Source organism: Carassius gibelio, chromosome A10, assembly GCF_023724105.1.
Source record: "Carassius gibelio isolate Cgi1373 ecotype wild population from Czech Republic chromosome A10, carGib1.2-hapl.c, whole genome shotgun sequence".
Classification (NCBI taxonomy): domain Eukaryota; kingdom Metazoa; phylum Chordata; class Actinopteri; order Cypriniformes; family Cyprinidae; genus Carassius; species Carassius gibelio.
The window spans coordinates 8,079,116-8,097,341 of record NC_068380.1 but is presented as its reverse complement, the minus strand read 5'-3'; the positions used below and the strand labels follow the sequence as shown (position 1 = coordinate 8,097,341).

Here is an 18,226-nt window from a genome sequence, read left to right as displayed (position 1 = left end):
GATTTGTCTGGAGCGGAACGCGTTTGACCAATCACTGCAGAGGTTTGTTAGTTACCATAGCAGGAGCATAAACAATCACCAGTGAGCTGTAGAGTGTGTAATTTGAGCGTAAGCAATATCAATAAATCAGTCTAGTTTGGTTTAAGAAACTCTTCGGGGCAGTAATATTTCAAAACGCCAAGTAAAATAAGTATCGAGTAAAGACGAGCCAACTTGTAATTTTTAGTCACTTTTTTTTTGAAGAAACATTACAGACAGCCACATTTCCTGTGTTCAAGCAGTAACTAATGGCTGGAAAGGTTCTCTGCGAGGCATCAAAACTGTACAACATCCTAAATCAATACACTCATCTACCAAGGCTTGCAGAAAGCAACTATCTTTGTCTGATTGGTAAGATTTAAGAAGTTATTTCTTATAACTGAAACACCGGCTGTACATTAACTGTACTAATTTAAATACTAACAAATGAAAGTATAATAGCAACCATAATCCTATTTTTCAGATGCTCGTGCAGCTGAATCATATAACTTCAGCCACATCATTAATGCCAGAAATGCAAAATGGGTATGTTTCAATTTCATTTTTTTTTCTTTCCTAAAGTTTATTTTTATATCATGTTTTGCAACATTGTAAAATATAAAAACACAACTTTTCATTAGCTTTTCTTGCTTTTAAAAGGATTCTGATGGGAAGTTTATTATGCCCTTGGATGTTGAGGTTGAAAGTATGAAGCATATCATTGTCTATGACAGTAGTACACATTCTCTGTCAGATTCAGGTAAGAGACTACTTTTTTTAACATTTTGAACTACCTCCTAACTGAATGTTTTTCTTATAGGTCCAGCTATAGACTGTGCAGACAGCATAGAAAAAGCGAGCCAATTTCCAGTTCAGATTCTTAGTGGAGGCTATGAGAAGTTCTCTGCACTCTACCCTTTCTTAAGAACGCAAAAGATTATTTACACTATTAAGGTATTGTTCGTAATAGATAATAAATTTAGCATTTTTTTTGCTATTTATAAATGTATTTAATGATCATAAATACATATATTCATAGGAATTGGAGAGCTTGAATCCCTATCCTGTGGAAATCTTGCCAGGCAAACTTTACATGGGTGATTACAGGCAGGCCACAAACCTGCAAATCCTTAAAGATCTGAAGATGAATGCACTTGTCAATCTCTCTGATGAATGCAGTCTAGTGTGAGCCAACCCACCATCTCATATATATTCAGATATTGTATAAAATCATAGAATTTAAAAAAAGAAAATCCATTGTCATGTCCTGAAAACCGAATTAATCTATAAACTGAATTTTGCAAACTAGGTTTAAAAAGGCAAACTGCACTGTCTTACACATCCGAATTGCAGATTCTTCAGATGCAGATTTGATTGCTTCATTTGAGAGAATATGCATTTTTATTGGTAGGTACAAGGATATTTTTTTTTTCCAGCTGATGAACAATAACTCAAAGAAAAAAGAAAAAATCTGATGTTCAGCTATGATTATGTGTCTTTTAAACATTTCAGGTTCACATCTCAATACTTCTTGTTCTGTTCTGATATTCTCTACTCTTGGAGTAAGCCGATGCAGTGCTGTAACAATGGCATATCTTATGCATCACCTTAAATACACACTAAAGGTAATGTTTTTACTTTTGCATTTGCAGTTTGCATTGATGTTATTGACAGTTGCTTTTTTAAATATATGCCACCTGTCATTTCTAATTATTTTAGGAGGCGTGGAATCATATTCAGCAGTGCAAAGCCAACATGAGGCCAAATCGCGGATTCGTACAGCAACTTTCTGACTGGGAACTTCAGACTGTTGGGAAGAAAATAACAGATATATCTGAACCCAACTACTGACAATAACAAAATTTAACAGAAACATCATATTAAATGACTTTCTACAGTCAGTGATGATACTGAATCATAGATTATTTAATATTAATATATTCATTACATACCTGTAAACACACTACAGACAATATTAGAATGTACAAAATAGGGTAACACTTTACAATAAGGTTCCATTAGTTATGTTAGTTAATGCATTCACTAGCATGAACAAACAGTGAATGATACATATATAACAGTGTTTATTAATCTTTGTTAATATTAATTAAAAAATCATTGTTAGTTCATGTTAATTCACAGTGCATTAAGTAATGTTAAAAAGCACAACTTTTGATTTTAATAATGCATTAGTAAGTGTTAACATTAACTAAGATTAATAAATGCTTTAGAAGTATTGTTCACTGGTTAGTTCATGTTAATTAAAGTAGTTAACTAATGAACCTTATTGTTAAGTGTTACCCAAAATAGTTAAAGTTGCAGTAGGTAACTTCTGTAAAAAATATATTTTTTACATATTTGTTAAACCTGTCATTTTGTCCTGACAGTAGAATATGAGACAGATAATCTGTGAAAAAATCAAGCTCCTCTGGCTCCTCCCAGTGGTCCTATTGCCATTTGCAGTTACAGACCGCTCCCGGTAAGAAATCAACCAATCAGAGCTGCGGTCCGTAACTTTGTTTGTGTTCAAAATGTAGAAAAATGTATATAATAAGCGACTACACCATGAATCCATTTTCCAAACCGTGTTTTTAGCTTGTCCTGAATCACTAGGGTGCACCTATAATAAGTGTTTATATTCGGACTATTTTAGATTGCTTCGGGGGTACCGCGGCGGAGTAACCCAGTACCTTTGTGATTCTTCATAGACATAAACAGAGAGAAGTAGTTCCGGCTACGATGTTCTTCCGCAAGATGCAAGCAGTTCTGTTTATTAACCGCTAAAGCGTCAAAAGTTACCTACCGCAGCTTTAATATACAGAGTTGATATATGCCACTAAGAGCAGTTTATGTCATAAGACCAATTATAAGTCTGCATTTTCTTCAATTTTGCTATATATGTTGTTTCAACACATATAATATTTATAATAAGAATGTTGTGATTTTATTCAACCTTTTTTCATTTTTCTGCCAATAAAATATTCCAATGACCTAATAAGAAGTTCTGTCTAAAATGTCAACACTGACCCTGAACTTTGGTTATATAAAGTTGGTATATTCCCTTTGCCACTCTATTAGACGGTGGGCCGAGGGGAGATTTCGTGTTTTCAAACGATCTGTGGCGAGGGATAACCCAGTTTTTTATATGTAACCGCTACGCTTTTCAACAAAGCAAATAAAAATTGTTGCCACTCAAACACTTTGCACATTACTATAATATCGGTAATTTTATCCAGGTTATTTTACCGGCGAATAGAGCAAGCAGCTACGTGCGGGGTCCGACCTGCATGACGTATTTGTTGCCTTCAACCAATAGCGTGCGTGGAAAGTGTCGGTGATGCGTTTGTGAACGCACTGGCGCGCTTCGCGCCCAGGATTTAAGATTGTACTATTTAAGATAAGAACTATTTTACCTAATTTTGCTACATATTCAGTTTGACACAAAATTATAATGTAGAGGTTACATTATACGATATCCTGTCATTTCTTTGCAATCTTTAATAAATACACCCTTCTGATTTAACACATTTGACATAATGGTATTGCTTGGAAACAGCGTCATGAAAAAATGAGACGGACAATACTTTTTTTTCCTGCCCATGTTTACTTGGATGAAATAAAAAACATGAAGTGCTGTATGCATATATTTGAGAGAAGTGGTGGACCCACCATTCCCTTCACAGACATAAGTTGGGAGAAATTTATTAAATCAGTGTTTCTGTGGAAAGACCTTGAGAGCATAGAAGGTATCATTGCAGAAGAGGCAGTACAGGCATACAAGTTACAAAGCCAGGAACCTACAAACCAGTTAGTCAAACCAGCTAACACTGGCTACCACAGGGAGTGCTACAGTCATTTGACAAATATTACGAAGATAAAACGAGCACAAAGGAGAAGAGAGAAGGCAGTATCAGTTAAAGAAACTGCAAAGGAAGGTTGGTATTATATTGTATAGACCGACAGTGCAGTATTGGACATACAGTACAGGTCAAAAGTTTGGAAACAGTACTATTTTTAATGGGTTTTTTATTTTTTATGAGTTTCTTCCGCTGATCAAGCCTGCATTTATTTTATCTAAAATACAGGGGGGAAAATGTAATATTGTGATTATATTATTACAATTAAAATAATTGATCTTCAATTTATTTTACTTTAAATTATCATTTATTTTTGTGATGCAAAGCTGAATTTTTAGGATCATTATCACACAATCCTTTAGAAACCATTCTAATGATGATTCATTATCAAAGTTGGAAACAGTTCTGCTGCTTAATATTTTTTCAGAACATGTGATACTTTTTTAGGATACTTTGATGAATAAAAAGTAAAACAGAACAAAAAAAGCAGCAGCAGCTATGTTTTAAAAATACAAATATTTTGTAACAACAATATACACTACTGGACAGTAATTTTTTTTCTTTAAATTAAATCAATACTTTTATTCAGCAAGGATATATTAAATTGATAAAAAAGTGTTAGTAAATAAGATTTATATTATTATTTTTTTTTTCTTTTTAGTCTTTTATTCATCAAATATATTAGACAGCCTGAATAAAGGAGTAGAAATATATATTTTTTTTTTCTACTCATTTATTCAGGCTTGAGTAGAAGAGACTTCTTTCAAAAACATTAAAAATCGTAATGTTTTCTAAACTTTTGACCTGTACAGTGCAGAATGGACAGTAATATACAGTTAAGAAAGTAGTATTTACAGTAATATAAATTAAATATAAGAGCAGAACAGATATACAGTATGAACAACACATACAGATATGTGCAGTGTAGTTGCAGTAACAACATAATATTAGTACAAAAAACTACATGAAATGTTTTGGCAAACTTTTAAGTTGGCTTAAATCCTAGCCCGAAAGTTAAGGCAATAAAGTTCAATAGACAGGTAAAAAGAAAAAAATAAATGGATAAGAAAAAAATAAAAATAAAGAAAAGGTTAGAAAGAAATCTAGAAAGAAGGATAGATAGAAAAAAGAAAGATATGACTTCAGGGAGTTTAGATTTGAGTTAACTTAATATAGCTACACAATGAATTAACTAATATAATAAAAACACCCTCCAAAAATGAACCCTTCCTATTATGGCCTCATTAACATCAAGGACGGACACCTGAAAGCTGTGAAACAGGTTTATTACCGTGTTAAGGGAACAGGTGGAACCAATATACCCTGCTGAAACTTACACACCATTTTTGTTTAATCAGTGATGTGGGGAAGGGTGCAGAACCTAAATCTATTGTTTTGCACTTTTAGTGGTAGAGACAGAGGATGGTGAAGCAACTCCAGTTAAAACAAGGGCTCTGAGATCTTATGCCCGTGATTCCTACACATCCAAGCGGGCCCCACAGCTGCTTCCAGTACAATGCATTATATGCAAACATGAGAAGTACAAGGTTCAGTCACACTGCAGGAAAAGGGTAAAAGAAAATCAAGCACAGTATGAAACACTCCATGCCGGGAAATTGCTACTCGCCGCTGAAGGGAAAAGGGACGAGTCTCTCCTTCTCCATATCCAAGACAGGGACTTGGTGGCTAGTGAAGCACGGTATCACTTCACTTGCTATCGAGATTATACCCGGTATCTGACCACACACAAAATTGAGAGAACAGAAACAAACATATATGAAAATGGATAGAAGCACTTCTGCAAAACAATCATTGAGGATAGGCTGTTAAAACAACACAAAGTACTTCGACTGTCAAAGTTGAATTTGCTTTTAAAAAAAATCTGTGGAAGAAACAGAGGGAGTGAACATTACAGCTTATATGGCACACTCACTAAAGTCAAGCCTTCACAAGTCTCATCCCTTCTTGAAATTCCTGAAGGCATCCACAACCTACCTTGTATATGTGGACAATCTGTCATACTGGAACTTGTGCACTGCTCATGTAAAAAAACGAATTGTGTTAAAGGTAGATGCACATGTAAACTGCATGAGCTGCCATGTACAAACCTCTGTCAGTGTTTAAACTTTGACAATAAGTCACTTGAAGATGACTAGGGCACATGCGTGTATGCATGTACACATGTGGGGAGCTGCGTGTTTGCTACTCTTGCTGAAGTAAATTTGTATGACAGGTTTACGTACATTATAACTCTACTTTGTTTGATAGTCTATGTTTTTTGATAGTTATACTTATAATCTTGTTTGTTTTACATGCAGTTTATGTTATTTGATAGTGATAATCTTATTTCCAATACATACAGTTCTAACCAACGTTAGAGTTCTTAGCTCTCCGGTTTGAATATTGATTAGAATATTAGGATACTGACTCTATAACGTTATGTCAGATTTAACTGGTAATTAAATATATGTCTTAAACATCAACAGGTTCATGTTCGCCTTGAGTCTAAGGTAATTATCCACCAACATACAGTGGAGCTGTAGTCTATGCGAGTTGGACGAAGTGTCACCGTTAGAATGTAATGTTTACACCAAATCAAATATGTAATCGCATGATGCTATTTACTGCCAGAGCCGTTAAATACGAGATTCTAAACGGCTCTGGCTACTGCTAGTTCGCCAGCTGAAACGTTACCCTACTTAAAACGACACCAACGAGACGCTTACATACGTTTGAACAACACAGTGTACAAAACAAACATTTTATATAAATATATTCTAATTAAATGAATACTTACAATCACACAAAGAATGTCCTTGACGATCAATGCGCTGCTGGTGCTCGTGTCCGATAGCTAAATCATTCGTGTAACAGCTGTTCTAAATAAACTACATCTGATTGGATAGTAATAATCCCATGTCAGTATCTTGCCGCGCTATTGGCTCAACTAATATAGTAGGCAACAGCGTTTGCCTGCATATTTACGGATCGTGCATTATGATTTCGGGGAAAATGTGCAACAAATGGGAGTGGCAACACATTTCATATCGTTGAGAATAAAACAACCGTCCCAACTTTACAAATCCAGGTTCTCCCTCCATAGGGATCATTCATTTCGAAAAGTAAAGCAGATACGGACCCTCGGCCCACCGTCTATATGAGGAACGTAGCTGTCTTGTCTTGAAAGCGCTCATTGGTCAGATTACGTGGAGGGGCGTTTCATTATGACGCGGGATTCTTCTCTGATTGGCTAAGCTTGTTGTGAAGCTGCGTTCAGATGACAGACGTGTGTTAAAAAAAAACACGAGGCGATCCGACAACGGTAGAACAGACCCTTTATTCTCCTCACTTTTATCTGAGAAAACTACCTTTCATCAAATACACTCTCTGGAAATGTTATTTAACCCGACTGGCTTGAAAGAATGTTTACAAGAATGGGAGGATCTGGAAAAAGACTATCAACAAGTTCAGGTGTGGAGTCTTTCTTTCTCTAGTGCTAATCAGATAACGTTAACAGGACAGCTCTGAAATATCAGACCTTACTCTTCTATCTTTAAATGTTTTTATATGCATCATAATTGTTGTGACCAACTGCACATTTCTAATGTCAGTATTTGTTACACAGGAGACACATCGACTTTACAAACAAAAGCTGGAGGAGGTTTCGAAACAACAGGACAGCTGTTCTTCTTCAATCGCACGACAGAGGAAAAAGTTAAAGGATCTCAACGAATCCATGAAGGAGTCAGTTAGGAGTTATATAAGCTTTGGTCGAAAATAAATGTTGTTGTTCTGCATCTTATACTCATTCTTTTTTTCTATCGTAGATGCAGAGCGGTAGCGAATTCAGAAGATGTAAATACAATAGATGAGATCCAAGACTCTATAAAGGAGAGATCAAACGTCTTTTTTGAGATGGAGGCCTTCCTGCCAAAGAAAAATGAGTAATGCAAACGAGAAATATTCAGAATACACATTCAACGCATTTACAATTCAAAGCAGGTTATATAGCTCTGTATTTGCTTGTTACTAATTCATTGACCTTAAAATATTGTAGACTAAAGGTGTGTGTGGTATACATTTAAATAATAATTGATAGTGGTGTGTGGATTTGTAATTTGCCTTTTCAAACACTTTCAATGATTCTGCAAGCACCAGGTGATTACATTAAATATACTGATGCTAACTCTGTTCTTGTTCCAGCTTATACCTCAGTCTTGTGCTTGGAAATGTTAACGTTACCCTTCTTAACAAGCAGTCCAAGTAAGCATTCAAACAGTCCTGTCCGAATTAAATGTTCAGAAAACATCTAAAACCACAATAACTTGTGATCATCAGCTTTAAACAATGTGGTGTCATGAAATGCAGTCATGTTGACTTTTGCCTGTTTCTCCATTGTACAGGTTTGCCTATAAAGATGAGTACGAGAAGTTCAAACTATACTTGACTGTGCTGCTCTTGTTCTTCTCATTCACCTGTCGGTTTTTGTTCAGCTACAGGTACATGTTTATTCCAACTAAATATGAAAAATTTAGGCTTAGCCTAATAGTCCTTTTAAGAGTGGAAAAGTGTATTTTTTAGTATCATGTATCAACAGGCATTTTTTAATCATTGATCATATGTAATTCCGCATGTCTCACTAATACATAACCAGATTAATGTATGTGTTTGTCTTTGTCCTCTTGTGTTCTGACAGGGTTGTAGATGCACTTTTCAACTTCCTGTTGGTGTGGTATTATTGTACATTGACGATAAGAGAGAGCATCCTCATTAATAACGGCTCCAAGTAAGAATAATCCTATCATAATACTCTCAAAAATAAAGGTTATTTTAACTGTGTAACATTGACTTCTAATAAAGGATAAAGGTTGACTAAATTAAGAAAGATTTTTATTGACATCTATGGTTCCATGAAGAGCCTTAAAGATCCGTGGAACCTTTCCATAGTCATCTCACAAAAGGTTCTTTATAGTGGAAAAAAGGTTCTTTAGAATATTAAAATGTTCTTTATGAGAACTGTTAACTGGGAGGATTTTTGGGGAACTTAATGTGATTCTTATGTGGCATCACTGTGAAAACCTCTACTTTTGGAACCTTTATTTTAAATTTTTTACATTGTATGTAATACACAATTCTTGCCATGTATTAATGCAGTACTACAGACTCTACTGTACAGTTTCAATACTTGCCTTGTGTTTCAGGATCAAGGGCTGGTGGGTGTTTCAACACTATGTCTCAACATTTCTCTCTGGAGTAATGCTGACCTGGTAAGAACAATGTAACTCTTTAACACAGTGAGATATTACATAATTACGTCTTTGAAACTTTGGCCCTTTAATAAAGAGTATTTTAAAATGTATTAGTTTAATCAGATTCATTTATTCTGATTAAATGCTTGAAATGTGTTCAAGTAGGATAGCACACGTTATAGTAATTTTTGAGGGCTAGTAGAACAGAATAAGTGTGAGGAAGCGCGAGAGATAACTGTTCATTTGTCTCACAGGCCTGATGGTGAGCTCTACCAGATGTTCAGAAATCAGTTCCTGTCCTACTCCATGTATATAAGTGAGAACTACTGCCACATTCAGTGTATTAATGATTTATTCATTGTCTTATTTAATCACTTATTTGTCTTGTTTTGTGCTCCATTCAGATTTTGTTCAGTTTCTGCAGTACTATTACCAGAGTGGCTGCTTATATAGACTTAGAGCTCTTGGAGAAAGACACAACATGGACCTCACAGTTGGTGAGTTGTGTGTTCTTTTCTCGTCTTTCCCCCCCCTTTATTCTATTGCAGATTTATCTGCTAACACGTTTTCACATGTGCTTTCTGATCAGAGGGGTTTCAGTCCTGGATGTGGAGGGGTCTGACCTTTCTCCTGCCTTTCCTTTTCTTGGGCCATGTAAGTTTGATACTATGTTTGTTAATCTTGGGTTATTTTACAATAAATGCAATCATCTTGCATGGGAAAATAGCTCACTTTCTGTCTTATGGCTATGTAATAATCGTAGTAAAGGCTTCTTCTGGTGGCACGGAGGGCAATATGTCCGGTTAAAGGTGTAACATAGTTTGAGACAATGTAACCATTATATTTACATGTACCTGAATGACAGAACCAAACAAAACAAGTTATTTTCATAGTGAAGTGAAACGTTGACAAGTTCTGATGTAATTCTATTGTTGTTATGCTGTGGTTCTAACCATCTTATTATTTATATAGTTTTTCCAGCTTCATAATGCAGTTACACTCTTCCAAATGACCCACCATCCAGAATGGAAAGAGTGGCAGGTCAGTTTTTCAAAATAGTTTTGTTTACATCATGTGCTAACAAGTATTAGCTAAATAAAACAGTGAAATAAAGATCCACACATTATATTTACTATTCAAGGTGTGTATATTGCTTTAATCCAAAAGCATTTATAATATATATATATATATATATATATATATATATACACACACATAATTAAAAAAAATTATATATATATACTTTTGTGGTTATGTTAAAATAATTTGTATTTTCATTTAATTTGTATTTTTTCTTAGGTTCTCATGTGTGCCTCTACTTTCCTTGTTTTGTTCATGGGAAATTTCTTCACCACTCTTGGTGTTGTTTACCACAAATACATGGATCACGACAGAGCCAAAGTTTTATAAATGACCAGCACAAAGACACTGCTGAACTCTTTATTAAAAGAAGTTATGTTTTATATTAATGTTTTTTAAATGTCATTAATATTTTTTTGATTAAATGTTTTCAAAAAATGTTTTTTTGGTTTTTGGTTAAACCTGGTTATGATTTTTGCAAATGTGTCACAAAACATTAGGGATAAAATGTATTTTCCCTAAACCTAAAATATTTAATATATATGTTTTTTTTTATTTTTATTAAAGGACTAAGTGTCATGATTTCTACTTAAGAATATAGAATTGACTCCTCAATTCATTCCCCTAGTGAGCCAAAGCTGCAATTGCATAAAAATGCTCAGCATTGTGGTTTTAAAATGAGACAAACGTGCATTCGTTTAATTTTAAAACTTAATTAATAATATCTGGGAAGAGAAATGTCATTGTGATGTCAGATGATTAGTGCAACATTATAATCTCAGGCATATAATGTTTGACAAATAAAGAATATGCACACACACTGTCTGGCCTAGAATATTGATGTTTTAAAAAATACTGCAGCATGTAAAACAGCTAAGGAATTTACCAAAACAAAAATGTTTCACTCAATTCAGTTTTTAATTTAAGGTACAAAATGTTCTGTAGCAAAACAGCAACTGTATAAAATTAAAGACAAGTTAAATGTCACCCAGGAAGCAAAATTGCACATCTGGAGCAGTTTGAATTCTAGGAACAAAACATGAGGTATCAGAAGAATGAACAAACAAACAAAAAAAACCCCTGCAGATTAGCCATCAAATCTCTAAGATGACAAAGGCACAGAGGCTTCTGGAGGAGTTGTGGGAAAGGCAGGCACTCCAGAGTTTGGCTGTGAGATCGGAGATGTGAATGGTACTCCTGGATGAGGTAGTTTAGTGAAGGGCTGCCCTGTCAGGTTAACTGGAGGCCTGAAATGATGCTGAGTGTATGGGGACATGGGCATCCACGGGCTGCCGGTGTGATGGCTGTGCCCATGATGATGTCCATGGTTGTGACCATGACTATGACCGTGATTGTGACCAATGCCAACTCCAGCGTAAGGCAAAGTAAATGAGTATTGCTGTTGAGGATACAGTGAAACCGGCCAACCATCGAATGTGTTGGGAAGACGTCCTGTAACTTGACCATTAGCAGCATTCACTGGAGCGTAGGCCTGGACAGGGTACGACCCTGGTGGAGCGTCTCTGGAATTACAGATATTTTCAAAGTCAGAAAAAATACACTGAGAAAAATCAAACCATGTATTGGTTTTAGGGATAGTCCACCCAAAAAATGACAATTCTTTTTTCATTTACTCACCTTCATGTCTTTTCTTCGGAGGAACATAAAAAAAGATTTTCTGAAGAAGAATGCTGGGAACCAAACAGTTTGGATTCCCTCTGATTTAAGTTGGACAAAAATTGCAATGGAAACAAATCTGTTTGATTACCAACATTATTCAAAATCACGACAGAGTTTTCATTTTGGGGTGTACTATCTGTTTAAGACTTTTTTTAAGACCTGCATAAATAAAATCAGTAACCTCCATATAGATCCGACTGACAGAATCTCAAAATAAATGTTTCTCAAATTCATTTAAACAGTCTGTTAAACAGGCTTTTAATAATTAAACGGGCTGTGCCACAAATTCAGCAATGATATAATGCTAAATTGATACCAATAATAACCAACAAAAAGCCTGAAATGCATCATCCAAGATAAATTATGCACTCTTAACAACCTTCTTTATATTGCAATATTAACACAATCAAGTGAAAAATAGGGCGACCATATGTCATTGTGGCAATGATCACTCACGTGAGGTCAAGTGGCTTTTTGCGCTCTTCGGTCGATGCAGGGATGAATTGGACACCAGGTATTTGCTTTAGCAAGCGAAAAGGGAACTTCTTCTCCAAGACAGAAGCTCTAGATTCGGACATCTCTACTAATGAAAACCACCCCTTTCCATCTAAAAGTGCTAAGTTAAGGAATAGATTAAAAATACTATACACTGATTAAACTACATTATAGGATTGTCGCCTTCACAAACCAGGTCTGTATTATAAAATAAAAAAACTGAAGTATTCTATACATTTAAGAATAAGGATACGTAAAATCCCAGTAACAATGGCCAGGACGTTGCAAAGGAAGACAGTGTGTGGAAAGAACAGGGTTATAATAATTAGAATTATCCAGGGGAGAGATGCAGTAGGCACACTGACACCCATTATATACGCCTTCCTCATAGCAGAATTGATGGTCATCATTCCCAGGACAGACAGAGCTAATGGGACGAGCCCTTTTACTGAGCTCCTATTGGATTGGGAGAAGAGCAGTGATTCCAGCAGCACATGAAGGAGTCCACTGACGGATGACAGCAGCAGTGACCGGTAGAGGAATCTGACCGATCCGATCCCTCGCTCCAGCCCGCTACAGGGAAGCCCCATCAGGACGGCACTCAGGAACAAAAGCATCATATTCTTGTGGTAGAGGAAATAGGTGAAGAGTTTGTATACTGTGAAGAGAGGGGACAAAATTAAGTAACACAAGAAAAAAAAAAGTATGGTGTATTTACTTATTATAATATACAATAACATAAAATAGCAAACAGGACATGCTACCAAATGCAGTAAACATCAGAGACTTTTAAGGAAAAACTTGTTAGAAAATCTAAAATAATTATTTAATTAGAAAAAGAATGACATAAAATAAAAAATGATGGCTTAATAGAAAACTATTGATGTTGATTATGTATATTTAACAGTGTATTTAACAAAATACGTATATATTTTTGTAGTTTAGAGCATAGAGAGGTTGACTTGATTATGTAGGAGTGTGTAGGAAGTTCTTCTGACAGGGTTTGCTTGACTGTTGTTTCCAAACAGGTTTCCCAAACACCCCCCCCCCCCCCCTTCCAGCTAATCCCACCCTGATTGGCTAAAATACGCAAGTACGTAAAAATAGATGCGGGGTGAATCGAAGGACTCTTGTTTAAATAGCCAATAAACTTCGGTTGTGGGTGGTATTGGATGCAGGACATTCTCATTCTAGCGCTTTTATTGGTCAGAAATATTTTAACAATATTGTTGTTATGTTTTCCCAAAGAGAGACTATATTTTAAATGTACTAAAGTGAATTGTATCAGAGTTTAGGAGTTTATTAGCATATAGCTGGCACCAGAGGTAAACGACATGGACGAAAAACCACAAAACTGTAATTTTGAGGAGTTTAAGGTATGTCCTGCCCAACATAATGTGATTAAAATATTCATTAAGACTGTAGTTGGGTCAGAGGCTACATCAGTCAACATACATTATTTATTTATTTGTGAAAGGACAAAGCGAGCTGAGGGAGTCATCTCTGTGATTTACAAGATGTAAACAACTCTCACCATGGCCGCTGATGACAGCACTGGACTCCAGACTGAAAAAGTGAGCTGAAATATCAAAGTAATACGGTATTACACTAAAAACACATGACAGCACGATCACAGTCACTACCCCACAGGTCAACTCTATATGCGGGACGAAATCTGTAAACGCCTTCTTCCAGTTTTTCAAAGTGCTATACATTTTCAGGATGGAGAATGTGCATCATTTACAAGACACTCTAAAAAAAACCCCTTTGATTTACGGAGAGCGGATCCCTTTCGCGTTTCCAGTTCCCAGCACTCGAACCGCGACTTCCGCGTTGGCGGAAATTTAATCAAGGGGATCAAAATGCGAAGTCGTTGCGCAGTGATGAGCAAACGCTATCAATTTTTCAGCCTCACACGGGTATCATGCGCATATTACTTAAAACAGAGCGACTGTCAGTGAATTTTTAAAAAATATATTACAATGTTTTTCAGTCGTCACTTATGAAAAAAATAAATAATCCCCTTTTTGTTCCAAACAAAGTATGCTCGCAAGTAAGTTTCAAAGAGAAGCTTCCATTAAACAGATAATAATAATAATAATAATAATAATAATAATAATAATAATAATAATAATGGGAGATATGAGATATTCTGTGTGTGCTGCATATTGGGAAACACCATATCCAAATTATGTAAAATTATGAATCAGTACGAATTTAAATTGCATTAGTATACATTTTCATAAATATCATAAACCTTATCTTTTGCATATTCAATAAAATGTGATATGAATCACTCATACAGTAAATCAGTTTGATGGGAAACAAATTAATGTGGTGACTAATGCTTGTTGAAATCAGTTGGGCCTGCCCTGTAATACCTATTGTTTCGCTATGGACTTCCTGTTTCTTTAATCTAATAGTGGGGCATTGGCTAATTGCCCAGGTCATTGCCAATTTTATTGCTGTGTAATAAGTGAAAAGGGAATGTACTCTCCTCTATGGGTCAAATGAGGATTTGGAGTTGAGAAAAAGATTACGACAAGGAGATTTCAGACACAGTATTGCTACAAAATAAACACGTCAAATGTTTAAACCTACAGAGAATAAATCTTGATCTTATGGATACAGGATACAGCCAGAAACAAAATATGGGGAAGGTGTTGCCAAGTGCAAACCTCACCTGCTCTTTGTTCAGTAAAAGACAGTTATACAAAGTAACGAGTGATGAAAGTATGGGTGGATATACTTAACTCATGCAATACCCAAAGTTGTTATTATATTTCATTGAAATAAAAGCTCCGCCTGTTAAAAGCAGCTTGACCTGTTAGTTGATGAAACTGATTTATTAGAGGTAAATGAAACAGTAGCCACAATAAAATAACTATGTAAAAGTTTACCAATGTGTTTTAAGCTAATGCTTATTTCTCAAAAACATTTATTTTAAATTAACTTATTTTAAAATATCACTTAATTTTCTCTGCAGTTCTCTGAGGCTCCAAATTTAACCCAATATGCTTGAAGTGTGCATAACATGTAAAGGTATATACTGAAAATAGGATTATTATAATGATTTATTTGATTTACAGTTAATTTTAGCTTTGCTGGAGGGGAAGCACACTACCTGTGCTTTGGAGGCTGGGTGTGTGTTGAAGTTTTGGGTTAAGGGGGGTGGTGCACATAACATAAGTCTTCCCTGAAATGTTTCACAAGACAGATGAACCTCAGTATATTTTAAGTTACCAAGAATCTTTTGTCTGTTCTTAAGTCTGGAAGGACACATTCTGGTAGGCGAGTTCATGTTATTCTGTGGGAAAGCAGGCTGCAGCTGTCAACAGAGACACATTGTTGTGTGAGAGAAGAATATATCCATGGTTTGGTGCGTCTGTACAGATCATGATGTGAAGCACAGCAGGTTGTCTAAGCAAGTGTCCAGGTATGTGGTGTAAATTGAATTTATATTGTCAATGAATAAATAGATATTTAATGTTTTTTTATGATTAAAATTCAGCCATGAACTTTAAAAAAACCTAAAAATAAAACGTTTGACTGTAAATTTTTACTTTTTTATCTATTGGTTTGGTAATGTTTTATTGATTGATGCATGTTATTTATTTGTTTTGAGTTTATTAGATACTTTTTTGAGTTTTATTTGAAATTTCTATTCTGTTTCAAATAAATGCTGCTAAACTTTCTATTTATTTATATGATTCAAAATAAAAAATAAAAAAATTAAGCAGAACAAAATTTCAACAATGATAAAAATGAGAAATGTTAGTTAAGCACCAAAACCAGAATATTAGAATGATTTCTGAGGGATCATGTGACACTGGAGTAATGGCTGGTAAAAATATAGTTTAAAAAAATTAATTCAGAATATTTTAAATCTTAATATTTCACAATATGTGTCACAGTATTTTAATCAGCCTTTTTGAGCAGAAAAGACTTTCAAAAACATTTAAAAATCTTTTTTTTTTTAACAATGGGAACTGAAAAAGTTGAAAATGGGGAAAATATGAAGCTATTTAATATTGTAAAATTTCCTTACAAAATGATATACATTCAAAACAGTGAATTAAAAAAATATTTAGCATTATTTTTCACTTTTTTAGAGTGATATTTTGAACTTTTTTCACATATTATTTGTTATATTCTGCCTAATAACTCATATTTTTTTCATTATATCAGTTGTATTTGTTAGAAATGCACACCCACTATGGATTTTTCCATTGAAAGCTCTTGACAATCCAGTCTACAGGTTAAGTAAATGTTTGTGAATATTCTGTAGGTTCAGCCTTATGTATTTCTGACGTGTTAAGTTAGGTATTAAGTTAGCCATTTTAAAGTGACTAAATAAAATATGAATTGAGTTGTACCAGGAAGCGGATGTGTTGAAACTTCATGAAATTAATTGCGTTACCTGTTCCAGTCTTTTGTTTGGGATTCACGTCATGGCCAGTGTATTGACTGGCCTAATCACTACAGGGGTGTGACAATCACTGCAGTTACATCTTGGAAAGTTTTTTACTTATTACTTTGATACCTTTGGCACTGTTTTAAAGTGGGTTTCATTTCTGCATCTTTTAGAGTGATGGCAACCAACCAACTGAGTAGATGGGGTTTTGGATTCTGGAGCCGTCTGGATTATGTGTTTTTCCTAGTCCTGCTCCTGCTGTGCCTTCCAGGCGAGTTCTGGTGTTTATATAACTGTGATCATTATACAGCTCTATTTAATTTTAGGGATTGTCCTCCTGTTTGCTCACCTATTAAGCCACATTTGAGTTTACAGAATAAAGGTAGACGATGAAAATATTACGTCTATTTGCACAATGGCTTGTGTAACATTTTTGGAGATCCAGAGGTCTTCAATATCCTGTACTCTGCACCTGGACATATACTGAAAGATTGCTATTGAAAATACTTATTTGTTGCATTTATCTAAATTTTTTAATGTTTTTTAATGTAATGTTTTTTAATGTATCTAATTTATCTAATTTTAGGTATCAAATTATGCAATCAGTTATGTGATAAACTACAAAAATGTCACAAGTTTGTGTAAAACCTGATGATCATGCGATTTTGTTTTGTCTCCGTGGAAGAAATGGGACCTTTAATACAACATTTCTTCACATGATCAATGTCACAAATCTGTCCAGTGACCTAGAAATAGAGCAGAATCATATTAATAAGAATATTTATAATTCATTGTTGCATTTTTTTTAATTCTAACATTTTCACTTTATTTCCAGGTTAACTCAGGTATATATTAACTTATTTGCCCATATTCGTTGTATTTAGGCCCAAAAAGACCAAAAAAGTTGGGACACTGTACAAATTGTGAATAAAAACAGAATGCAATGATGTGGAAGTTTCAAATTTCAATATTTTTTTCAGAATACAACATAGATGACATATCAAATGTTTAAACTAAGAACATTTATAATTTTAAGGGAAAAATAAGTTGATTTTAAATTTCATGGCATCAACACAACTCAAAAAAGTTGGGACAAGGCCATGTTTACTGTTGCATATAGGCTTCTTTTTTGACCTATAGAGTTTTAGCCGGCAATGGCGAATGGCATGGTGGATTGTGTTCACCGACAATGTTTTCTTGAAGTATTCCTGAGCCCATGTAATGATTTCCATTACAGTAGCATTCCTGTTTGTGATTTTGTGCCATCTAAGGGCTGAAGATCACGGGCATCCAGTATGGTTTTCTGGCCTTGACCCTTACGCACAGAGATTGTTCCAGATTCTCTGAATCTTTGGATGATATTATGCACTGTAGATGATGATAACTTCCAGCTCTTTGCAATTTTTCTCTGAGAAACTGCTTTATGATATTGC

At 34.8% G+C, this 18,226-nt stretch overlaps 3 protein-coding genes across 3 annotated transcripts; 2 read left to right on the top strand and 1 right to left on the bottom strand.

Moving 5' to 3' along the window:
- Positions 1–54: 54 nt before the first annotated feature.
- Positions 55–3,166, top strand: styxl1 (serine/threonine/tyrosine interacting-like 1). Its single transcript, XM_052607917.1, has 8 exons — positions 55–390; positions 503–564; positions 679–778; positions 839–972; positions 1,058–1,203; positions 1,328–1,425; positions 1,531–1,643; positions 1,738–3,166. The coding sequence occupies exons 1-8, from the start codon at positions 288–290 to the stop codon at positions 1,867–1,869; spliced, it is 888 nt and encodes a 295-aa protein (XP_052463877.1). The 5' UTR covers positions 55–287; the 3' UTR covers positions 1,870–3,166.
- Positions 3,167–7,115: 3,949 nt separating this feature from the next.
- On the top strand, positions 7,116–11,007 carry LOC128021040 (ion channel TACAN-like). The gene is made up of 12 exons (XM_052607914.1): positions 7,116–7,346; positions 7,501–7,619; positions 7,703–7,819; positions 8,079–8,138; positions 8,279–8,374; positions 8,572–8,661; positions 9,077–9,142; positions 9,379–9,440; positions 9,529–9,621; positions 9,714–9,778; positions 10,097–10,165; positions 10,424–11,007. The coding sequence occupies exons 1-12, from the start codon at positions 7,269–7,271 to the stop codon at positions 10,532–10,534; spliced, it is 1,026 nt and encodes a 341-aa protein (XP_052463874.1). The 5' UTR covers positions 7,116–7,268; the 3' UTR covers positions 10,535–11,007.
- Positions 11,008–11,103: 96 nt separating this feature from the next.
- Positions 11,104–14,215, bottom strand: LOC128021039 (rhomboid domain-containing protein 2). The gene is made up of 4 exons (XM_052607913.1): positions 13,914–14,215; positions 12,633–13,037; positions 12,341–12,491; positions 11,104–11,727 (listed from the first exon to the last, which is right to left on the bottom strand). The coding sequence occupies exons 1-4, from the start codon at positions 14,092–14,094 to the stop codon at positions 11,307–11,309; spliced, it is 1,158 nt and encodes a 385-aa protein (XP_052463873.1). The 5' UTR covers positions 14,095–14,215; the 3' UTR covers positions 11,104–11,306.
- Positions 14,216–18,226: the final 4,011 nt, after the last annotated feature.